We start from the raw sequence: 25,961 nt of genomic DNA, 5'->3' as shown, positions 1-25,961 counted from the left end.
TAGCCAGGCATGGTGCTAGTAGCAATGAAATATCTTTTTTATGATGGACAACCTGGTTAAGTGGGCTGTCCCAACTGGAGGTCAGCTATAGATCTAGCGGAGATAGCCGAGCATTGTACTTGGCTACCTCCTGCAGTTTGCTCAACCATGAATGGAGCAGTATTATGCATGTGTGGCCACCTCTCCATTCTAAAGGGGCATTTTAGAGCCCTGTTTTTTGGGTCGATGGAGGTCAGACCCTCAACGATCAGCGCATTAACAACTATCCAGAGGACAGGTGATGACTTTCTGAGATGGAACAACCAACCCCTTTAACGTAAAGGGTTTTCCCACAAAGAAAGTTAATTTTAAAGTTCATTTTAATCAATAGATGAAGGAAGAATAAGAAATTCCACATTTGGATGTGTTTAAAAAAAAAAAAGTTCCTGTCCTGAAATAATCTTATATATGTGTCCCTGCTGTGTACTGTGTAATGGCCGTGTCTGACCGTACAGGGACATGGTCTGATCATACCACAGCTCCAGGGCCGGGGAGGACACAAAAGAGTATACAGACATTACAGCAGGGGATCACAGCTGATTCTTTCTATGAGGTAAAACATTTCCCTGCCTGTTTTAACAAATGTTTTACCTCAAAGAAAGAACTACCATGTTTCCCCAAAAATAAGAAGGGTCTTTTATTATTTTTTTGCTCCGAAAGATGCGCTAGGGCTTATTTTCACGAGGTGTCTTACATTTTCCAATGAATTACAATCAATATTATTTTTGTAAAAAAAAAATAAACCTTTATTCAAATATAATCATCACATTCTGGAACATCAGCATTTTGTGTTATTCCTATTACTGGTTCAGATGCACATTTTGTTATCTGATCTGCTATTCTCAGGTGCAGAACCAGTCCTATAGTGGTGGGTACAGACCATATTTACAAAGGTATAAATTACCTGCTTAAATTTAACAATATATATTGCTAAATTTACCTAAAATGAAAGCAGACACCCCCTAAAAGATTCACACTTACCAGATCTAAAACAATTAGAGTTGGCAAGTGAATGGCCTCTCACATACAAATCTGCATCCCTGTCTGGTCCCCTATTGTTCAACAGCAGTTGGCTCCCCCTGGTGATTGGAAGCAGCATCACCCACATGGAGTGATCCTGGTACCTGATCTGGGTGTGAGAGCCACAGTGCAATGCAGGTGGAATGGCTAGACACCTGACAGCGACGCAGATCTCTGCGTGAGAGCCCATCCACCATCGGCACTTGTCATCTGTAATTGTTTGGGGTAAGGTGAGTGATTTTTTTTTGTGGGGGGGGCTGCTTTCTTTTCGACGTGTCTGGTTTCTTTTGGGGGTGCCTGCCTTACTTTGAGGATGTCTGCTTTCTTTCATGAAGAGTCCTGCTGTATTCTTTAACTTTTTTTTTTACCTGCTTGGACACTTCCTTATGAAAATGCAACTAGGGCTTATTTTTGGAGTAGGGCTTAAATTTAAGGATACTGGAAAAAGCCCACAAAATTCTACTAGGTCTTATCTTTGGGGTAGTATGCAAAACAAGAATGCCGCGGAGACACCATCAAATGTTTCTCAACGCTGGCAGGAAACTAGCCAGGTCTTTCACCGGGAAGGAACAACCACGGGAAGTGCAGTCTCCAGTCAAGGAAACTGCCTATACCAAAACATGGTATCCGTCCACAGACAGCTGTTTCGGGGTATTTGCCCCTCATGAGTGTGGAGTAGGAAACTGGCTAGTGGGAGCAATGCCTAGTAGAAGACTACATAGGTAAAGATGGTTGACCTTGGGGAGATCAACATCCAACACCGTGATGGTGTCTCCACGGTCTTGGATGTTGATCTCCCCGAGGTCAACCATCTTTACCTATGTTATCTTTGGGGTAGGTCTTATTTTGGGGGAAACAGGGTGTTTGTGATCCAATGCTGTAATGTCTGTATACTTTTTTCACTTCCTCCCCTAACCAGGAGCTGTGGTATGATCAGAACATGTTTCTGTACGGTCAGACACAGCCATTACACAGTACACAGCAGGCACACATATATAAGATTATCTCAGCACAGGAACGTATTTTATAAAGACATCCAATTGTGGAAATAATTATTATTCCAAGCTCTATTGATAAACATTACATTTGTTCACGGGGAAAACCCTTTTAAGTAGTGTCATTTTGTCAGTTAATGGCTAGCTTTGCTAAATGTTGTAAGAAAGGTTACTATCATTAGAACTTGAGGAATCTTCCACTTTTATTACGAAGACGTTGAATATTCTACACCAAAGTGACTGCAATACCAAATGGATTGGTGAGACCACTTTTTAACCCAGTAACCTCAAAAATGAGCCTTCCCTTATAGACAACCCAGATTCAATAAAAGTGAACCGCAAATTTTCCAACTAAAGTAATTATAACATCTAAAAAAACCCTATGAGTAGTATCAGCCTACACAAAGCACATATAGACGGTGGCATATAGATTCACTCACATATCAGAAAGCATGCAGAACATCAATGAGCGGGATAGAAGACGAGGAACGTGTTAGTAGATAACTGTCACACACAACGCAACACTCTTCATATAGAAGACAACAAGGGTAAGAAGCCACTAAAGTTTTCACTCTCCAGTTTCAAAACTTACCAAGTCCTTGGAGAACTCCAGATTTTTCTTTAGGTCGTTTCCTCCTCCTACGTTGGTCCAAACATGGGAAATCCCCAATTTTCTCGAAACACAACTTCTTATTTATAAGGAGGAAAAGAATGGCCAGGAGAACAATGAATACACCCACTGCAGACAGAAAACCAATGGCCTCCGGAGTGACTAGAAAGAAAAAAGATCCATTTATTGATGAGGGAGAGAGTTCTATGACGAGAAAATCATTTTACCAAAATGTTTAGTAGAACATCACAATGATGTTCTAAAGTGGTGTCTCTGTGACGGGAACCATTGTAGTGACAGGGAAATATGGTGCACGACGCGACACACAACAAAACAAGGGCTACTCCAGGGGTACAATAACAACGTTGGGCCCTAGCACTAGTGAGGGGGGGAGATTGGAAACCTAATTTACTCACCTGCAGCTGTACCTTGCACTCCTAAACAGTCCCTATACAGGTTCTGCACCATCATTGAACAGGATAGCTGAGAACCTGGCAGATCCTGTAACAGCCCTGGCTAGTGAGATGGCAGGTGAGGGATACTAGCCCCACTGCTGTACTAATAAAACACCAGGGGAAGGAAAGACAGACAGGGAAAAAACAACAACAGACAACTGAAGTCAGAACCAGGAATGCAGCCTTCACAGCAACTTTTAGAGAGGGCTCTACCAGCTCCTTCCACCTCCAGGCCAAGCATAGAAATGAATATGAATAACCAGCACCCTCTACTGGGAGCAGAGGGTATATATGGGGACTGGGAGTGGTCCAAAACCGGAAACACCTGAGGCCAGGAGTCAGAAGCTGCTGGAAAGCAAAACTGATATTAACCCTTAGAATGCTGGAAGAAAGGAAACTGTATTTAAATACAGAAGTGTGCACGGTAATGACTTTCTAGCCCTGAATCTGTCACTAGTCTGATGAAGCAGCGAGACAGCCATGACAACCATTGTAGCCATTTTAATGGGCCCATAATGATCATATACTCGGATTTCATGCGGCTAGGACTTATCAAAAAAGTGGGTCATTGGGGTAGAATCATTTATTTTAGCTTTTGGGCTGGCTGATCAAGGCATCACCTGGTCACAATAGAGTTAGTTTTCATAAAGTATATTGACATAGCATGACGATGGTAAGGTCGATGATCATATACATTGTTCCATCAGTCCAAAAAAAAAGACTTGAGTAATGGTGGAGATAATGGCCACAATATGTGTCCCATCTTCCTCCTCCCTAGAATCAACATTTGACCCCACTAAGTAACTATTTTTCATCTACAGCCAGTTTAAAGGCACTTGGATTATGAGGACATTGGTTTGTATTGTTGACCATTATTATTATTATTATTAGACCATTAATTTTGGTCCAGATTTGTACAGAAAAGTGGATGAGACTTTGACAAATTTCTGTGGAAATAATCTACATGGAAATTGACCTACAGCGTAGATGTTTTAATTTGTGCTGCAAAAAGAGAAAATTTGGTGATTTTTTTTTTCCATTGACTGCAATGGAAAAATCAAAATCAGCCAAACAAATCTTACTGTTGTGGATTTAGTTGCAGATTATATCTGTAGATCTTGTTGGCTTGTTTATTAATGGAGGCCAGAGTACAGAAATAGGCAAGGAGCTAGCAAGCATTGCTATGCAGGGGCGTAACGACCGCGGTCGCAGAGGTCGCCACTGCGACCGGGCCCGCGGGGTTAAAGGGGCCCGGCAGCCGCTCTGCAGAGCCGGCTGCCGGGCCCCTATGTGTAGTGCCGCTGTGGGCCCTATGTGTAGTGCCGCTGTGTAGTGGCCGACTGCGCGACTGTTAGGGGGCCGGCCTGACGATGCTGAAGTTGGTTTCTTATTCGTCCAGTTTCTTATTCGGGGCTGAAGTTGGTTTCTTATTCGTCAGTTTCTTATTCGTCAATTTAGTTTTTTCAGTTTTTTATGCATTTATCAACAAAAATGACACATGAAAATAATAAAATACAATGCACTGATGAGCCCTAATATACATACACTCAAAACCAGCTGCGAAAATTATAAAACTGGCAAAAAAATGGGCATCAAAGTGGGCACCAAAGTATGTTAGTGAAAGGGTTAAATGGCTTTGGGCCACTGATCTAACACCACAATTACCTATCTAGTGATGCCCCTAATCAAACTCAAGTGTCTTCAGCCTGGCCCAAAGGGGTTCTGGGCATCAAAACTGGCATCAAAGTGGGCACACAGCCAATTTTCACAGATTTGAATAAGTAACCAGTGTTTTTGAGGGGTTAAATGGCTTTGGGCCACTGATCTCACACCACATTTACATACCTAGGGATGCCCCACATCAAACTCAGATCACTCCAGCCTGGCCCAAACAGGTTCTGGGCATCAGAACTGGCATCAAAGTGGGCAAATGGCCAGTTTTCACAGATTTGAATAAGTAACCAGTGTTTTTGAGGGGTTAAATGGCTTTGGGCCACTGATCTCACACCACATTTACATACCTAGTGATGCCACACATCAAATTCAGATCACTCCAGCCTGGCCCAAACAGGTTCTGGGCATCAGAACTGGCATCAAAATGGGCAAAACCCCAGTTTTCACAGATTTGAATAAGTAACCAGTGTTTTTGAGGGGTTAAATGGCTTTGGGCCACTGACCTCACACCACATTTACATACCTAGTGATGCCACACATCAAATTCAGATCACTCCAGCCTGGCCCAAACAGGTTCTGGGCATCAGAACTGGCATCAAAGTGGGCAAAACCCCAGTTTTCACAGATTTGAATAAGTAACCAGTGTTTTTGAGGGGTTAAATGACTTTGGGCCACTGATCTCACACCACATTTACATACCTAGTGATGCCACACATCAAATTCAGATCACTTTAGCCTGGCCCAAACAGGTTCTGGGCATCAGAACTGGCATCAAAGTGGGCAAAACCCCAGTTTTCACAGATTTGAATAAGTAACCAGTGTTTTTGAGGGGTTAAATGGTTTTGGGCCACTGACCTCACACCACATTTACATACCTAGTGATGCCACACATCAAATTCAGATCACTTTAGCCTGGCCCAAACAGGTTCTGGGCATCAGAACTGGCATCAAAGTGGGCAAAACCCCAGTTTTCACAGATTTGAATAAGTAACCAGTGTTTTTGAGGGGTTAAATGGCTTTAAGCCACTGATCTCACACCACATTTACATACCTAGTGATGCCACACATCAAATTCAGATCACTACAGCCTGGCCCAAACAGGTTCTGGGCATCAGAACTGGCATCAAAGTGGGCAAAACCCAAGTTTTCACAGATTTGAATAAGTAACCAGTGTTTTTGAGGGGTTAAATGGCTTTGGGCCACTGATCTCACACCACATTTACATACCTAGTGATGCCACACATCAAATTCAGATCACTCCAGCCTTGCCCAAACAGGTTCTGGGCATCAGAACTGGCATCAAAGTGGGCAAAACCCACTTTTCACAGATTTGAATAAGTAACCAGTGTTTTTGAGGGGTTAAATGGCTTTGGGCCACTGATCTGACACCACATTTACATACCTAGTGATGCCACACATCAAATTCAGATCACTCCAGCCTGGCCCAAACAGGTTCTGGGCATCAGAACTGGCATCAAAATGGGCAAAACCCCAGTTTTCACAGATTTGAATAAGTAACCAGTGTTTTTGAGGGGTTAAATGGCTTTGGGCCACTGACCTCACACCACATTTACATACCTAGTGATGCCACACATAAAATTCAGATCACTCCAGCCTGGCCCAAACAGGATCTGGGCATCAGAACTGGCATCAAAGTGGTAAAAATCCCAGTTTTCACAGATTTGAATAAGTAACTGGTGTTTTTGAAGGGTTAAATGGCTTTGAGCCACTGATCTCACACCACATTTACATACCTAGTGATGCCACACATCAAATTCAGATCACTTCAGCCTGGCCCAAACAGGTTCTGGGCATCAGAACTGGCATCAAAGTGGGCAAAAACCCAGTTTTCACAGATTTGAATAAGTAACCAGTGTTTTTGAGGGGTTAAATGGCTTTGGGCCACTGATCTCACACCACATTTACATACCTAGTGATGCCACACATCAAATTCAGATCACTTTAGCCTGGCCCAAACAGGTTCTGGGCATCAGAACTGGCATCAAAGTGGGCAAAACCCCAATTTTCACAGATTTGAAGAAGTAACCAGTGTTTTTGAGGGGTTAAATGGCTTTGGGCCACTAATCTCACACCACATTTACATACCTAGTGATGCCACACATCAAATTCAGATCACTTCAGCCTGGCCCAAACAGGTTCTGGGCATCAGAACTGGCATCAAAGTGGGCAAAAACCCAGTTTTCACAGATTTGAATAAGTAACCAGTGTTTTTGAGGGGTTAAATGGCTTTGGGCCACTGATCTCACACCACATTTACATACCTAGTGATGCCACACATCAAATTCAGATCACTTTAGCCTGGCCCAAACAGGTTCTGGGCATCAGAACTGGCATCAAAGTGGGCAAAACCCCAGTTTTCACAGATTTGAATAAGTAACCAGTGTTTTTGAGGAGTTAAATGGCTTTGGGCCACTGATCTCACACCACATTTACATACCTAGTGATGCCACACATCAAATTCAGATCACTCCAGCCTTGCCCAAACAGGTTCTGGGCATCAGAACTGGCATCAAAGTGGGCAAAACCCACTTTTCACAGATTTGAATAAGTAACCAGTGTTTTTGAGGGGTTAAATGGCTTTGGGCCACTGACCTCACACCACATTTACATACCTAGTGATGCCACACATCAAATTCAGATCACTCCAGCCTGGCCCAAACAGGTTCTGGGCATCAGAACTGGCATCAAAGTGGGCAAAACCCACTTTTCACAGATTTGAATAAGTAACCAGTGTTTTTGAGGGGTTAAATGGCTTTGGGCCACTGATCTGACACCACATTTACATACCTAGTGATGACTCACATAAAATTCAGATCACTTTAGCCTGGCCCAAACAGGTTCTGGGCATCAGAACTGGCATCAAAGTGGGCAAAACCCCAATTTTCACAGATTTGAAGAAGTAACCAGTGTTTTTGAGGGGTTAAATGGCTTTGGGCCACTAATCTCACACCACATTTACATACCTAGTGATGCCACACATCAAATTCAGATCACTTCAGCCTGGCCCAAACAGGTTCTGGGCATCAGAACTGGCATCAAAGTGGGCAAAAACCCAGTTTTCACAGATTTGAATAAGTAACCAGTGTTTTTGAGGGGTTAAATGGCTTTGGGCCACTGATCTCACACCACATTTACATACCTAGTGATGCCACACATCAAATTCAGATCACTTTAGCCTGGCCCAAACAGGTTCTGGGCATCAGAACTGGCATCAAAGTGGGCAAAACCCCAGTTTTCACAGATTTGAATAAGTAACCAGTGTTTTTGAGGAGTTAAATGGCTTTGGGCCACTGATCTCACACCACATTTACATACCTAGTGATGCCACACATCAAATTCAGATCACTCCAGCCTTGCCCAAACAGGTTCTGGGCATCAGAACTGGCATCAAAGTGGGCAAAACCCACTTTTCACAGATTTGAATAAGTAACCAGTGTTTTTGAGGGGTTAAATGGCTTTGGGCCACTGACCTCACACCACATTTACATACCTAGTGATGCCACACATCAAATTCAGATCACTCCAGCCTGGCCCAAACAGGTTCTGGGCATCAGAACTGGCATCAAAGTGGGCAAAACCCACTTTTCACAGATTTGAATAAGTAACCAGTGTTTTTGAGGGGTTAAATGGCTTTGGGCCACTGATCTGACACCCCATTTACATACCTAGTGATGCCACACATCAAATTCAGATCACTCTAGCCTGGCCCAAACAGGTTCTGGGCATCAGAACTGGCATCAAAATGGGCAAAACCCCAGTTTTCACAGATTTGAATAAGTAACCAGTGTTTTTGAGGGGTTAAATGGCTTTGGGCCACTGACCTCACACCACATTTACATACCTAGTGATGCCACACATAAAATTCAGATCACTCCAGCCTGGCCCAAACGAGATCTGGGCATCAGAACTGGCATCAAAGTGGTAAAAATCCCAGTTTTCACAGATTTGAATAAGTAACTGGTGTTTTTGAAGGGTTAAATGGCTTTGGGCCACTGATCTCACACCACATTTACATACCTAGTGATGACACACATAAAATTCAGATCACTCCAGCCTGGCCCAAACAGGTTCTGGGCATCAGAACTGGTATCAAGATGGGCAAAACCCCAGTTTTCACAGATTTGAATAAGTAACCAGTGTTTTTGAGGGGTTAAATGGCTTTGGGCCACTAATCTCACACCACATTTACATACCTAGTGATGCCACACATCAAATTCAGATCACTTCAGCCTGGCCCAAACAGGTTCTGGGCATCAGAACTGGCATCAAAGTGGGCAAAAACCCAGTTTTCACAGATTTGAATAAGTAACCAGTGTTTTTGAGGGGTTAAATGGCTTTGGGCCACTGATCTCACACCACATTTACATACCTAGTGATGCCACACATCAAATTCAGATCACTTGAGCCTGGCCCAAACAGGTTCTGGGCATCAGAACTGGCATCAAAGTGGGCAAAACCCCAGTTTTCACAGATTTGAATAAGTAACTGGTGTTTTTGAGGGGTTAAATGGCTTTGGGCCACTGATCTCACACCACATTTACATACCTAGTGATGCCACACATCAAATTCAGATCACTTTAGCCTGGCCCAAACAGGTTCTGGGCATCATAACTGGCATCAAAGTGGGCAAAACCCCAGTTTTCACAGATTTGAATAAGTAACCAGTGTTTTTAAGGGGTTAAATGGCTTTGGGCCACTGATCTGACACCACATTTACATACCTAGTGATGCCACACATCAAATTCAGATCACTCCAGCCTGGCCCAAACAGGTTCTGGGCATCAGAACTGGCATCAAAGTGGTAAAAATCTCAGTTTTCACAGATTTGAATAAGTAACCAGTGTTTTTGAGGGGTTAAATGGCTTTGGGCCACTGACCTCACACCACATTTACATACCTAGTGATGCCACACATAAAATTCAGATCACTCCAGCCTGGCCCAAACAGGATCTGGGCATCAGAACTGGCATCAAAGTGGTAAAAATCCCAGTTTTCACAGATTGGAATAAGTAACTGGTGTTTTTGAAGGGTTAAATGGCTTTGGGCCACTGACCTCACACCACATTTACATACCTAGTGATGCCACACATCAAATTCAGATCACTCCAGCCTGGCCCAAACAGGTTCTGGGCATCAGAACTGGCATCAAAGTGGGCAAAACCCACTTTTCACAGATTTGAATAAGTAACCAGTGTTTTTGAGGGGTTAAATGGCTTTGGGCCACTGATCTGACACCCCATTTACATACCTAGTGATGCCACACATCAAATTCAGATCACTCCAGCCTGGCCCAAACAGGTTCTGGGCATCAGAACTGGCATCAAAATGGGCAAAACCCCAGTTTTCACAGATTTGAATAAGTAACCAGTGTTTTTGAGGGGTAAAATGGCTTTGGGCCACTGATCTCACACCACATTTACATACCTAGTGATGCCACACATTAAATTCAGATCACTTTAGCCTGGCCCAAACAGGTTCTGGGCATCAGAACTGGCATCAAAGTGGGCAAAACCCCAGTTTTCACAGATTTGAATAAGTAACTGGTGTTTTTGAGGGGTTAAATGGCTTTGGGCCACTGATCTCACACCACATTTACATACCTAGTGATGCCACACATCAAATTCAGATCACTTTAGCCTGGCCCAAACAGGTTCTGGGCATCAGAACTGGCATCAAAGTGGGCAAAACCCCAGTTTTCACAGATTTGAATAAGTAACCAGTGTTTTTGAGGGGTTAAATGGCTTTGGGCCACTGATCTCACACCACATTTACATAACTGATGATGCCACACATCAAATTCAGATCACTCCAGCCTGGCCCAAACAGGTTCTGGGCATCAGAACTGGCATCAAAGTGGTAAAAATCCCAGTTTTCACAGATTTGAATAAGTAACCAGTGTTTTTGAGGGGTTAAATGGCTTTGGGCCACTGATCTCACACCACATTTACATACCTAGTGATGCCACACATCAAATTCAGATCTCTCCAGCCTGGCCCAAACAGGTTCTGGGCATCAGAACTGGCATCAAAGTGGTAAAAATCCCAGTTTTCACAGATTTGAATAAGTAACCAGTGTTTTTGAGGGGTTAAATGGCTTTGGGCCACAGACCTCACACCACATTTACATACCTAGTGATGCCACACATCAAATTCAGATCACTCCAGCCTGGCCCAAACAGGTTCTGGGCATCAGAACTGGCATCAAAGTGGGCAAAACCCACTTTTCACAGATTTGAATAAGTAACCAGTGTTTTTGAGGGGTTAAATGGCTTTGGGCCACTGACCTCACACCACATTTACATACCTAGTGATGCCACACATCAAATTCCGATCACTCCAGCCTGGCCCAAACAGGTTCTGGGCATCAGAACTGGCATCAAAGTGGGCAAAACCCACTTTTCACAGATTTGAATAAGTAACCAGTGTTTTTGAGGGGTTAAATGGCTTTGGGCCACTGATCTGACACCCCATTTACATACCTAGTGATGCCACACATCAAATTCAGATCACTCCAGCCTGGCCCAAACAGGTTCTGGGCATCAGAACTGGCATCAAAATGGGCAAAACCCCAGTTTTCACAGATTTGAATAAGTAACCAGTGTTTTTGAGGGGTTAAATGGCTTTGGGCCACTGACCTCACACCACATTTACATACCTAGTGATGCCACACATTAAATTCAGATCACTTTAGCCTGGCCCAAACAGGTTCTGGGCATCAGAACTGGTATCAAGATGGGCAAAATCCCAGTTTTCACAGATTTGAATAAGTAACCAGTGTTTTTGAGGGGTTAAATGGCTTTGGGCCACTGATCTGACACCACATTTACATACCTAGTGATGCCACACATCAAATTCAGATCACTCCAGCCTAGCCCAAACAGGTTCTGGGCATCAGAACTGGCATCAAAGTGGGCAAAACCCCAGTTTTCACAGATTTAAATAAGTAACCAGTGTTTTTGAGGGGTTAAATGGTTTTGGGCCACTTACCTCACACCACATTTACATACCTAGTGATGCCACACATAAAATTCAGATCACTCCAGCCTTGCCCAAACAGGTTCTGGGCATCAGAACTGGCATCAAAGTGGTAAAAATCCCAGTTTTCACAGATTTGAATAAGTAACTGGTGTTTTTGAAGGGTTAAATGGCTTTGGGCCACTGATCTCACAACACATTTACATACCTAGTGATGCCACACATCAAATTCAGATCACTCCAGCCTGGCCCAAACAGGTTATGGGCATCAGAACTGGCATCAAAGTGGGCAAAACCCCAGTTTTCACAGATTTGAATAAGTAACCAGTGTTTTTGAGGGGTTAAATGACTTTGGGCCACTGATCTCACACCACATTTACATACCTAGTGATGCCACACATAAAATTCAGATCACTTTAGCCTGGCCCAAACAGGTTCTGGGCATCAGAACTGGCATCAAAGTTGGCAAAACCCCAATTTTCACAGATTTGAATAAGTAACCAGTGTTTTTGAGGGGTTAAATGGCTTTGGGCCACTGATCTCACACCACATTTACATACCTAGTGATGACACACATCAACTTCAGATCACTTTAGCCTGGCCCAAACAGGTTCTGGGCATCAGAACTGGCATCAAAGTGGGCAAAACCCCAGTTTTCACAGATTTGAATAAGTAACTGGTGTTTTTGAGGGGTTAAATGGCTTTGGGCCACTGATCTCACACCACATTTACATAGCTAGTGATGCCACACATCAAATTCAGATCACTTTAGCCTGGCCCAAACAGGTTCTGGGCATCAGAACTGGCATCAAAGTGGGCAAAACCCCAGTTTTCACAGATTTGAATAAGTAACCAGTGTTTTTGAGGGGTTAAATGGCTTTGGGCCACAGATCTCATACCACATTTACATACCTAGTGATGCCACACATCAAATTCAGATCACTCAAGCCTGGCCCAAACAGGTTCTGGGCATCAGAACTGGCATCAAAGTGGGCAAAACCCCAGTTTTCACAGATTTGAATAAGTAACCAGTGTTTTTGAGGGGTTAAATGGCTTTGGGCCACTGATCTGACACCACATTTACATACCTAGTGATGCCACACATCAAATTCAGATCACTCCAGCCTGGCCCAAACAGGTTCTGGGCATCAGAACTGGCATCAAAGTGGGCAAAACCCCAGTTTTCACAGATTTGAATAGGTAACTGGTGTTTTTGAAGGGTTAAATGGCTTTGGGCCACTGACCTCACACCACATTTACATACCTAGTGATGCCACACATCAAATTCAGATCACTCCAGCCTGGCCCAAACAGGTTTGGGCATCAGAACTGGTATCAAGATGGGCAAAACCCACTTTTCACAGATTTGAATAAGTAACCAGTGTTTTTGAGGGGTTAAATGGCTTTGGGCCACTGACCTCACACCACATTTACATACCTAGTGATGCCACACATCAAATTCCGATCACTCCAGCCTGGCCCAAACAGGTTCTGGGCATCAGAACTGGCATCAAAGTGGGCAAAACCCACTTTTCACAGATTTGAATAAGTAACCAGTGTTTTTGAGGGGTTAAATGGCTTTGGGCCACTGATCTGACACCCCATTTACATACCTAGTGATGCCACACATCAAATTCAGATCACTCCAGCCTGGCCCAAACAGGTTCTGGGCATCAGAACTGGCATCAAAATGGGCAAAACCCCAGTTTTCACAGATTTGAATAAGTAACCAGTGTTTTTGAGGGGTTAAATGGCTTTGGGCCACTGACCTCATACCACATTTACATACCTAGTGATGCCACACATCAAATTCAGATCACTCCAGCCTGGCCCAAACAGGTTCTGGGCATCAGAACTGGCATCAAAGTGGGCAAAACCCCAGTTTTCACAGATTTGAATAAGTAACCAGTGTTTTTGAGGGGTTAAATGGCTTTGGGCCACTGATCTGACACCACATTTACATACCTAGTGATGCCACACATCAAATTCAGATCACTCCAGCCTGGCCCAAACAGGTTCTGGGCATCAGAACTGGCATCAAAGTGGGCAAAACCCACTTTTCACAGATTTGAATAAGTAACCAGTGTTTTTGAGGGGTTAAATGGCTTTGGGCCACTGATCTGACACCACATTTACATACCTAGTGATGCCACACATCAAATTCAGATCACTCCAGCCTGGCCCAAACAGGTTCTGGGCATCAGAACTGGCATCAAAGTGGGCAAAACCCCAGTTTTCACAGATTTGAATAAGTAACTGGTGTTTTTGAAGGGTTAAATGGCTTTGGGCCACTGACCTCACACCACATTTACATACCTAGTGATGCCACACATCAAATTGAGATCACTCCAGCCTGGCCCAAACAGGTTTGGGCATCAGAACTGGTATCAAGATGGGCAAAACCCCAGTTTTCACAGATTTGAATAAGTAACCAGTGTTTTTGAGGGGTTAAATGGCTTTGGGCCACTGACCTCACACCACATTTACATACCTAGTGATGCCACACATCAAATTCAGATCACTCCAGCCTGGCCCAAACAGGTTCTGGGCATCAGAACTGGCATCAAAGTGGGCAAAACCCACTTTTCACAGATTTGAATAAGTAACCAGTGTTTTTGAGGGGTTAAATGGCTTTGGACCACTGATATGACACCACATTTACATACCTAGTGATGCCACACATCAAATTCAGATCACTCCAGCCTGGCCCAAACAGGTTCTGGGCATCAGAACTGGCATCAATGTGGTAAAAATCCCAGTTTTCACAGATTTGAATAAGTAACTGGTGTTTTTGAAGGGTTAAATGGCTTTGGGCCACTGATCTCACACCACATTTACATACCTAGTGATGCCACACATCAAATTCAGATCACTCCAGCCTGGCCCAAACAGGTTCTGGGCATCAGAACTGGTATCAAGATGGGCAAAACCCCAGTTTTCACAGATTTGAATAAGTAACCAGTGTTTTTGAGGGGTTAAATGGCTTTGGGCCACTGATCTGACACCACATTTACATACCTAGTGATGCCACACATCAAATTCAGATCACTCCAGCCTGGCCCAAACAGGTTCTGGGCATCAGAACTGGCATCAAAGTGGGCAAAACCCACTTTTCACAGATTTGAATAAGTAACCAGTGTTTTTGAGGGGTTAAATGGCTTTGGGCCACTGATCTCACACCACATTTACATACCTAGTGATGAGACACATAAAATTCAGATCCCTCCAGCCTGGCCCAAACAGGTTCTGGGCATCAGAACTGGCATCAAAGTGGGCAAAACCCCAGTTTTCACAGATTTGAATAAGTAACTGGTGTTTTTGAAGGGTTAAATGGCTTTGGGCCACTGACCTCACACCACATTTACATACCTAGTGATGCCACACATCAAATTGAGATCACTCCAGCCTGGCCCAAACAGGTTTGGGCATCAGAACTGGTATCAAGATGGGCAAAACCCCAGTTTTCACAGATTTGAATAAGTAACCAGTGTTTTTGAGGGGTTAAATGGCTTTGGGCCACTGACCTCACACCACATTTACATACCTAGTGATGCCACACATCAAATTCAGATCACTCCAGCTTGGCCCAAACAGGTTCTGGGCATCAGAACTGGCATCAAAGTGGGCAAAACCCACTTTTCACAGATTTGAATAAGTAACCAGTGTTTTTGAGGGGTTAAATGGCTTTGGACCACTGATATGACACCACATTTACATACCTAGTGATGCCACACATCAAATTCAGATCACTCCAGCCTGGCCCAAACAGGTTCTGGGCATCAGAACTGGCATCAATGTGGTAAAAATCCCAGTTTTCACAGATTTGAATAAGTAACTGGTGTTTTTGAAGGGTTAAATGGCTTTGGGCCACTGATCTCACACCACATTTACATACCTAGTGATGCCACACATCAAATTCAGATCACTCCAGCCTGGCCCAAACAGGTTCTGGGCATCAGAACTGGTATCAAGATGGGCAAAACCCCAGTTTTCACAGATTTGAATAAGTAACCAGTGTTTTTGAGGGGTTAAATGGCTTTGGGCCACTGATCTGACACCACATTTACATACCTAGTGATGCCACACATCAAATTCAGATCACTCCAGCCTGGCCCAAACAGGTTCTGGGCATCAGAACTGGCATCAAAGTGGGCAAAACCCACTTTTCACAGATTTGAATAAGTAACCAGTGTTTTTGAGGGGTTAAATGGCTTTGGGCCACTGATCTCACACCACATTTACATACCTAGTGATGAGACACATAAAATTCAGATCCCTCCAGCCTGGCCCAAACAGGTTCTGGGCATCAGAACTGGCATCAAAATGGGCAAAACCCCAATTTTCACAGATTTGAATAAGTAACCAGTGTTTTTGAGGGGTTAAATGGCTTTGGGCCACTGATCTGACACCACATTTACATACCTAGTGATGCCACACATCAAATTCAGATCACTCCAGCCTGGCCCAAACAGGTTCTGGGCATCAGAACTGGCATCAAAGTGGGCAAAACCCACTTTTCACAGATTTGAATAAGTAACCAGTGTTTTTGAGGGGTTAAATGGCTTTGGGCCACTGACCTCACACCACATTTACATACCTAGTGATGCCTCACATCAAATTCAGATCACTCCAGCCTGGCCCAAACAGGTTCTGGGCAGTAGAACTGGCATCAAAGTGGGCAAAACCCACTTTTCACAGATTTGAATCAGTAACCAGTGTTTTTGAGGGGTTAAATGGCTTTGGGCCACTGACCTCACACCACATTTACATACCTAGTGATGACACACATCAAATTCAGATCACTCCAGCCTGGCTCAATCAGGTTCTGGGCATCAGAACTGGCATCAAATTGGTAAAAATCCCAGTTTTCACAGATTTGAATAAGTAACCAGTGTTTTTGAGGGGTTAAATGGCTTTGGGCCACTGATCTCACACCACATTTACATAGCTAGTGATGCCAGACATCAAATTCAGATCACTCCAGCCTGGCCCAAACAGGTTCTGGGCATCAGAACTGGCATCAAAGTGGGCAAAACCCACTTTTCACAGATTTGAATAAGTAACCAGTGTTTTTGAGGGGTTAAATGGCTTTGGGCCACTGACCTCACACCACATTTACATACCTAGTGTTGCCACACATCAAATTCAGATCACTCCAGCCTGGCCCAAACAGGTTCTGGGCAGTAGAACTGGCATCAAAGTGGGCAAAACCCACTTTTCACAGATTTGAATCAGTAACCAGTGTTTTTGAGGGGTTAAATGGCTTTGGGCCACTGACCTCACACCACATTTACATACCTAGTGATGACACACATCAAATTCAGATCACTCCAGCCTGGCCCAAACAGGTTCTGGTTATCAGAACTGGCATCAAAGTGGGCAAAACCCCAGTTTTCACAGATTTGAAAAAGTAACCAGTGTTTTTGAGGGGTTAAATGGCTTTGGGCCACTGATCTGACACCACATTTACATACCTAGTGATGCCACACATCAAATTCAGATCACTCCAGCCTGGCCCAAACAGGTTCTGGGCATCAGAACTGGCATCAAAGTGGGCAAAACCCACTTTTCACAGATTTGAATAAGTAACCAGTGTTTTTGAGGGGTTAAATGGCTTTGGGCCACTGATCTCACACCACATTTACATACCTAGTGATGAGACACATAAAATTCAGATCCCTCCAGCCTGGCCCAAACAGGTTCTGGGCATCAGAACTGGCATCAAAGTGGGCAAAACCCCAATTTTCACAGATTTGAATAAGTAACCAGTGTTTTTGAGGGGTTAAATGGCTTTGGGCCACTGATCTGACACCACATTTACATACCTAGTGATGCCACACATCAAATTCAGATCACTCCAGCCTGGCCCAAACAGGTTCTGGGCATCAGAACTGGCATCAAAGTGGGCAAAACCCACTTTTCACAGATTTGAATAAGTAACCAGTGTTTTTGAGGGGTTAAATGGCTTTGGGCCACTGACCTCACACCACATTTACATACCTAGTGATGCCTCACATCAAATTCAGATCACTCCAGCCTGGCCCAAACAGGTTCTGGGCAGTAGAACTGGCATCAAAGTGGGCAAAACCCACTTTTCACAGATTTGAATCAGTAACCAGTGTTTTTGAGGGGTTAAATGGCTTTGGGCCACTGACCTCACACCACATTTACATACCTAGTGATGACACACATCAAATTCAGATCACTCCAGCCTGTTTGGGCCAGGCTGGAGTGATCTGAATTTGATGTGTGTCATCACTAGGTATGTAAATGTGGTGTGAGGTCAGTGGCCCAAAGCCATTTAACCCCTCAAAAACACTGGTTACTGATTCAAATCTGTGAAAAGTGGGTTTTGCCCACTTTGATGCCAGTTCTACTGCCCAGAACCTGTTTGGGCCAGGCTGGAGTGATCTGAATTTGATGTGTGGCAACACTAGGTATGTAAATGTGGTGTGAGGTCAGTGGCCCAAAGCCATTTAACCCCTCAAAAACACTGGTTACTTATTCAAATCTGTGAAAAGTGGGTTTTGCCCACTTTGATGCCAGTTCTGATGCCCAGAACCTGTTTGGGCCAGGCTGGAGTGATCTGAATTTGATGTGTGGCATCACTAGGTATGTAAATGTGGTGTGAGATCAGTGGCCCAAAGCCATTTAACCCCTCAAAAACACTGGTTACTTATTCAAATCTGTGAAAACTGGGATTTTTACCAATTTGATGCCAGTTCTGATGCCCAGAACCTGATTGAGCCAGGCTGGAGTGATCTGAATTTGATGTGTGTCATCACTAGGTATGTAAATGTGGTGTGAGGTCAGTGGCCCAAAGCCATTTAACCCCTCAAAAACACTGGTTACTGATTCAAATCTGTGAAAAGTGGGTTTTGCCCACTTTGATGCCAGTTCTACTGCCCAGAACCTGTTTGGGCCAGGCTGGAGTGATCTGAATTTGATGTGAGGCATCACTAGGTATGTAAATGTGGTGTGAGGTCAGTGGCCCAAAGCCATTTAACCCCTCAAAAACACTGGTTACTTATTCAAATCTGTGAAAAGTGGGTTTTGCCCACTTTGATGCCAGTTCTGATGCCCAGAACCTGTTTGGGCCAGGCTGGAGTGATCTGAATTTGATGTGTGGCATCACTAGGTATGTAAATGTGGTGTGAGATCAGTGGCCCAAAGCCATTTAACCCCTCAAAAACACTGGTTACTTATTCAAATCTGTGAAAACTGGGATTTTTACCAATTTGATGCCAGTTCTGATGCCCAGAACCTGATTGAGCCAGGCTGGAGTGATCTGAATTTGATGTGTGGCATCACTAGGTATGTAAATGTGGTGTGAGATCAGTGGCCCAAAGCCATTTAACCCCTCAAAAACACTGGTTACTTATTCAAATCTGTGAAAAGTGGGTTTTGCCCAATTTGATGCCAGTTCTACTGCCCAGAACCTGTTTGGGCCAGGCTGGAGTGATCTGAATTTTATGTGTGGCATCACTAGGTATGTAAATGTGGTGTGAGGTCAGTGGCCCAAAGCCATTTAACCCCTCAAAAACACTGGTTACTTATTCAAATCTGTGAAAAGTGGGTTTTGCCCACTTTGATGCCAGTTCTGATGCCCAGAACCTGTTTGGGCCAGGCTGGAGTGATCTGAATTTGATGTGTGGCATCACTAGGTATGTAAATGTGGTGTGAGGTCAGTGGCCCAAAGCCATTTAACCCCTTAAAAACACTGGTTACTTATTCAAATCTGTGAAAAGTGGGTTTTGCCCACTTTGATGCCAGTTCTGATGCCCAGAACCTGTTTGGGCCAGGCTGGAGTGATCTGAATTTGATGTGTGGCATCACTAGGTATGTAAATGTGGTGTCAGATCAGTGGCCCAAAGCCATTTAACCCCTCAAAAACACTGGTTACTTATTCAAATCTGTGAAAAGTGGGTTTTGCCCACTTTGATGCCAGTTCTGATGCCCAGAACCTGTTTGGGCCAGGCTGGAGTGATCTGAATTTGATGTATGGCATAACTAGGTATGAAAATGTGGTGTCAGATCAGTGGCCCAAAGCCATTTAACCCCTCAAAAACACTGGTTACTTATTCAAATCTGTGAAAAGTGGGTTTTGCCCACTTTGATGCCAGTTCTGATGCCCAGAACCTGTTTGGGCCAGGCTGGAGTGATCTGAATTTGATGTGTGGCATCACTAGGTATGTAAATGTGGTGTGAGGTCAGTGGCCCAAAGCCATTTAACCCCTCAAAAACACTGGTTACTTATTCAAATCTGTGAAAACTGGGGTTTTGCCCACTTTGATGCCAGTTCTGATGCCCATAACCTGTTTGGGCCAGGCTGTAGTGATCTGAATTTGATGTGTGGCATCACTAGGTATGTAAATGTGGTGTGAGATCAGTGGCTTAAAGCCATTTAACCCCTCAAAAACACTGGTTACTTATTCAAATCTGTGAAAACTGGGGTTTTGCCCACTTTGATGCCAGTTCTGATGCCCAGAACCTGTTTGGGCCAGGCTAAAGTGATCTGAATTTGATGTGTGGCATCACTAGGTATGTAAATGTGGTGTGAGGTCAGTGGCCCAAAACCATTTAACCCCTCAAAAACACTGGTTACTTATTCAAATCTGTGAAAACTGGGGTTTTGCCCACTTTGATGCCAGTTCTGATGCCCAGAACCTGTTTGGGCCAGGCTAAAGTGATCTGAATTTTATGTGTGGCATCACTAGGTATGTAAATGTGGTGTGAGGTCAGTGGCCCAAAGTCATTTAACCCTTCAAAAACACTGGTTACTTATTCAAATCTGTGAAAACTGGGGTTTTGCCCACTTTGATGCCAGTTCTGATGCCCAGAACCTGTTTGGGCCAGGCTAAAGTGATCTGAATTTGATGTGTGGCATCACTAGGTATGTAAATGTGGTGTGAGGTCAGTGGCCCAAAACCATTTAACCCCTCAAAAACACTGGTTACTTATTCAAATCTGTGAAAAATGGGGTCTTGCCCACTTTGATGCCAGTTCTGATGCCCAGAACCTGTTTGGGCCAGGCTAAAGTGATCTGAATTTTATGTGTGGCATCACTAGGTATGTAAATGTGGTGTGAGGTCAGTGGCCCAAAGTCATTTAACCCCTCAAAAACACTGGTTACTTATTCAAATCTGTGAAAACTGGGGTTTTGCCCACTTTGATGCCAGTTCTGATGCCCAGAACCTGTTTGGGCCAGGCTGGAGTGATCTGAATTTGATGTGTGGCATCACTAGGTATGTAAATGTGGTGTGAGGTCAGTGGCCCAAAGCCATTTAACCCCTCAAAAACACTGGTTACTTATTCAAATCTGTGAAAACTGGGGTTTTGCCCATTTTGATGCCAGTTCTGATGCCCAGAACCTGTTTGGGCCAGGCTGGAGTGATCTGAATTTGATGTGTGGCATCACTAGGTATGTAAATGTGGTGTGAGATCAGTGGCCCAAAGCCATTTAACCCCTCAAAAACACTGGTTACTTATTCAAATCTGTGAAAACTGGCCATTTGCCCACTTTGATGCCAGTTCTGATGCCCAGAACCTGTTTGGGCCAGGCTGGAGTGATCTGAGTTTGATGTGGGGCATCCCTAGGTATGTAAATGTGGTGTGAGATCAGTGGCCCAAAGCCATTTAACCCCTCAAAAACACTGGTTACTTATTCAAATCTGTGAAAATTGGCTGTGTGCCCACTTTGATGCCAGTTTTGATGCCCAGAACCCCTTTGGGCCAGGCTGGAGACACTTGAGTTTGATTAGGGGCATCACTAGATAGGTAATTGTGGTGTTAGATCAGTGGCCCAAAGCCATTTAACCCTTTCACTAACATACTTTGGTGCCCACTTTGATGCCCATTTTTTTGCCAGTTTTATAATTTTCGCAGCTGGTTTTGAGTGTATGTATATTAGGGCTCATCAGTGCATTGTATTTTATTATTGTCATGTGTCATTTTTGTTGATAAATGCATAAAAAACTGAAAAAACTAAATTGACGAATAAGAAACTGACGAATAAGAAACCAACTTCAGCCCCGAATAAGAAACTGGACGAATAAGAAACCAACTTCAGCATCGTGCCGGCCTGTGAGTCAGGGGAGCCCGGTGTCAGCAGGGGCCATAGGGGCCCCTGACCTGGAGAGGCCACCAGGCGTTCCTGACCTGCAGCAGAGCAGGACTGCTCCTGCACGGCAGACGGAATCCATCCTGCAGGACCTGCGATGATGTCATGCCCATGTGACTGTGGGAGGAGACACAGGATTGCCGGGGAGAAAGCAGGAGACGATACTTTGGACACATGACTGGTAATGAGAAAAGAGGAAACATGAGGGGAGGGGGGCTGCAGGGTGAGTGCAGACTGCGACAGAAGCATGTGAAGGGGTGCAGAGTGTTTGAGAGGGGTAATTTGGGGTACAGGCAAAGTGAGTTATGTGGGGCAGGGTGTGTGACATATGGGGGTGTAGTGTGTGTGTGAGTGATATGGAGGGATGCTGGCTGCATGACACCTGGTGGGACTGGCTGCATGACACATAGAGGCCTGGGGGTCTGGCTGCATGACACCTGGTGGGGCTGGCTGCATGACAGATAGAGGCCCTGGGGGGGCTGGCTGCATGACACCTGGTGGGGCTGGCTGCATGACACATAGAGGCCCTGGGGGGGCTGGCTGCATGACACATGGAGGCCTGGGGGGCTGGCTGCATGACACCTGGTGGGGCTGGCTGCATGACACATGGAGGCCTGGGGGGCTGGCTGCATGACACCTGGTGGGGCTGGCTGCATGACACATAGAGGCCTGTGGGGCTGGCTGCATGACACATGGAGGCCTGGGGGGCTGGCTGCATGACACATGGAGGCCTGGGGGGCTGGCTGCATGACACCTGGTGGGGCTGGCTGCATGACACATAGAGGCCTGTGGGGCTGGCTGCATGACACATGGAGGCCTGGGGGGCTGGCTGCATGACACATGGAGGCCTGGGGGGCTGGCTGCATGACACCTGGTGGGGCTGGCTGCATGACACCTGGTGGGGCTGGCAGCATGACACGTAGAGGCCCCGGGGCAAGCTGGCTGCATGACACATAGAGGCCCTGGGGGGGCTGGCTGCATGACACCTGGTGGGACTGGCTGCATGACACATAGAGGCCTGGGGGGCTGGCTCCATGACACCTGGTGGGGCTGGCTGCATGACACATAGAGGCCTGGGGGTCTGGCTGCATGACACCTGGTGGGGCTGGCTGCATGACACATAGAGGCCTGGGGGTCTGGCTGCATGACACCTGGTGGGGCTGGCTGCATGACACATAGAGGCCTGTGGGGCTGGCTGCATGACACATGGAGGCCTGGGGGGCTGGCTGCATGACACCTGGTGGGGCTGGCTGCATGACACATGGAGGCCTGGTGGGGCTGGCTGCATGACACATAGAGGCCCTGGGGGGGCTGGCTGCATGACACCTGGTGGGGCTGGCTGCATGACAGATAGAGGCCTGTGGGGCTGGCTGCATGACACCTGGTGGGGCTGGCTGCATGACACATGGAGGCCTGGGGGGCTGGCTGCATGACACCTGGTGGGGCTGGCTGCATTACACCTGGTGGGGCTGGCTGCATGACACATGGAGGCCTGGGGGGCTGGCTGCATGACACATGGAGGCCTGTGGGGCTGGCTGCATGACACCTGGTGGGGCTGGGGGGCTGGGCTAGCAGCATGACACGTAGAGGCCCCGGGGCAAGCTGGCTGCATGACACGTGGAGGCCTGGGGGGCTGGCTGCATGATACATGGAGGCCTGGGGGTGCTGGCTGCATGATACATGGAGGTCTATGGGACTGCATAATAAACATGAAGGACACCTTATACATGGACTATAGGGGTGCATTATACATGGAGGAGTATGGGGCTGCATAATACAATATGATTCATGGGGCTGCATTATAATACATATAGGACTATGGGGGCTACATTATAATATATGGAGGACTATGGAGGCTAGTTTATACATGGTCTGTGGGGGTGCATTATAAAACAGGGAGGACTATGTTGTGCAGTATAAAATATGGAGAACTATGGAAAATGTATTATAATACATGGAGGACTATGGAAGTGCATTCTAATATATGAACGGTTATGTGGGACCCTTTATACTATATGGAAGGCTATGTGGGGGCCATTATAGTATTTGGAGAACTATGTACGAGGGGGGACAAAGATACAAGTATGGGATGGGAATGTTTTGTGCTGAGGTGTGAAGGCTCTTTCCCTCAGCACCCAGCTTTCCCATGCTCTGCTATACATCTCTCAGCACCCAGCTTTCCCATGCTCTGATATGGGAAAGCTGGGTGCTGAGGGAAAGATGTGTGACAGAGCATGGGAAAGCTGGGTGCTGAGGATAAGATGGATATCAGATCATGGGAAAGCAGGGTGCTGTGGGTAAAAGCCAAGTGTCAGCATCATTATCCCGTACCCTAAGTGTCGGTGTACATGGAGGGGGGCCCTGGTCCAAATTTTGCACCAGGGCCCATCAAACTCTAGTTACGCCACTGTATGGGATTGGCAGAGAATTGGGAAAATGAGTGCACAACGTTATTTTAATTGATCCACAATGGCAATTCCACAAGTGTTATCAATTTTCCTGGAGATTTCTCCAGATTTTTGGAAAAAGTTCACAGCAAATCTTGTATATTTCATAGTTTTCGTAGGCATATAATGGTTCCATGGTTTTGCTGTAGCCTAGTATGGCAGGACAGTGACGGCTTTGCCGCAGGCATGGGTCAGTAACACCATAGATGCTTATGGACTATGGTTATGGTAACTCAATGACTTGCAACACATCAGATAAACACCACCAAGTGATAATGTCAAGTTACAGCAGCAAATTACAGTACATCTTCCATAAACTAGTATGAATATGAAGAAATGTGATATGAAAGAATTATGGATCTCAATTTCCTGAAAATATGAGCATGGGTATAAGTATGGTGGATGCATGATTGTAGTCGCACCTGCCCGCTGGTGCCCGGGGGGGCCCCAAAATGTCCCTGTGGCCCATATGGGAAACAGATGATGAATGACCAGTGAGTGTTGATCATATTGCAATGGGGCCTCAAGTTATACCAGCCCCTTTAAAATAGGGCAAGGTACTGACGTCCTACTGTGGCACCCCTGCGGCTTCAGTCGCCACAGGGTACTCCAGCTCACTTAATGTGCAGTATTCATCTCGGGTAATGAGGGGGTTAATCACCGGTGTTTCTGTCGCGGGCGGAGGAGGGGACGCTGCGCTCTCCCACTGCTCGGGTCCGGCTGCTGCTGCCGCTGCTCTGTGGTGGCTCGAGCGGTGGGCCGGATCCCGGGGACTCGAGGGGCGCTCCTCGCCTGTGAGTGAAAAGGGTGGGGATTTGATTGTGGGGGATTTGAGTATTGTCCGTGACGCCACCAACGGTTGTGGTGATATTGGTGACACCACCGCTGCTCTGGACGGGGATCTCGGGAGCGGTGACAGGGAGCAGATATGTTGTTAGTTCTCCCCTCCGTGGGTAGGGGTTGGTTGTCCCGGTGATGGGGTAGGAGTGGATGGCAGGCGGGTTACGGGGCCTGGTGAGGTGCAGGGTCGCGGGGGCAGCGCTGTGCCGCACGGCACGGTGGTACTCACTCAGCCAATGATGAGGACACAGTTCTCAGTAAAACACATGGCTGGATGGACGGGTCCCACAGGCGGCTGCGGTGTTGTTTCTCCCGGCAGGTTGATGGTGACTGCCTTTCCCTGCACCTATGTACAGTAGATGGTTCAAATGGGTTCCCACCGGTAACCCGCTCCCTAGCTTGGATATGGGCTGGAGGAGCCCCTTTTGCCCGCAGGCTCTGGCCCTGGGAACGGTAGCCTTGGCGGTGGCTCTGTTTCCCTCTCACGGTTGGACTGTTGCCTCCTGTCGGGACTTGGCTGCTGGGAAACCCAGGAGGTTCCCTTCGCTGACGGATTTGGCAAATTCACGGCGACTCCTAGCCTTGCCGGGGTCCGTAAGCCCCTGCCAGATGGGGCTGACTTCCCTTTGTGTACCGGTCCGGTACTGCCGGGCCACCGCCCGTCCACGGTCCTTACGGTAGACTCCGATAGGCCACTCCTGCAGACGGTCACCACCGTCTGCCAACCTTGCTGATCTGTCCGGGCCACACACCCGGACCAACTTCA

At 45.9% G+C, this 25,961-nt stretch overlaps 1 protein-coding gene across 3 annotated transcripts in view; it reads right to left on the bottom strand.

Moving 5' to 3' along the window:
* Positions 1 to 25,961, bottom strand: part of SYT16 (synaptotagmin 16) — a 128,028-nt gene that overhangs the window by 36,226 nt on the left and 65,841 nt on the right. For 2 of the 3 annotated variants that reach the window (XM_075330497.1, XM_075330499.1), the window contains exon 1: positions 2,647 to 2,737. Coding sequence is in view for 1 of the 3 variants with exons in the window: in XM_075330501.1 (XP_075186616.1) it covers positions 2,647 to 2,826 (180 nt within the window). In the remaining 2 variants the exon portion in view is untranslated. Of the gene's footprint in view, positions 1 to 2,646; positions 2,827 to 25,961 lie in introns of those variants that run through there. The other variant, XM_075330501.1, reaches the window with a different exon arrangement.

The sequence above is a fragment of the Anomaloglossus baeobatrachus genome, chromosome 12 (genome assembly GCF_048569485.1).
Source record: "Anomaloglossus baeobatrachus isolate aAnoBae1 chromosome 12, aAnoBae1.hap1, whole genome shotgun sequence".
Classification (NCBI taxonomy): Eukaryota; Metazoa; Chordata; class Amphibia; order Anura; family Aromobatidae; genus Anomaloglossus; species Anomaloglossus baeobatrachus.
Note: the sequence above shows the minus strand (reverse complement) of the source record. Positions and strands in the feature narration are given on the sequence as shown.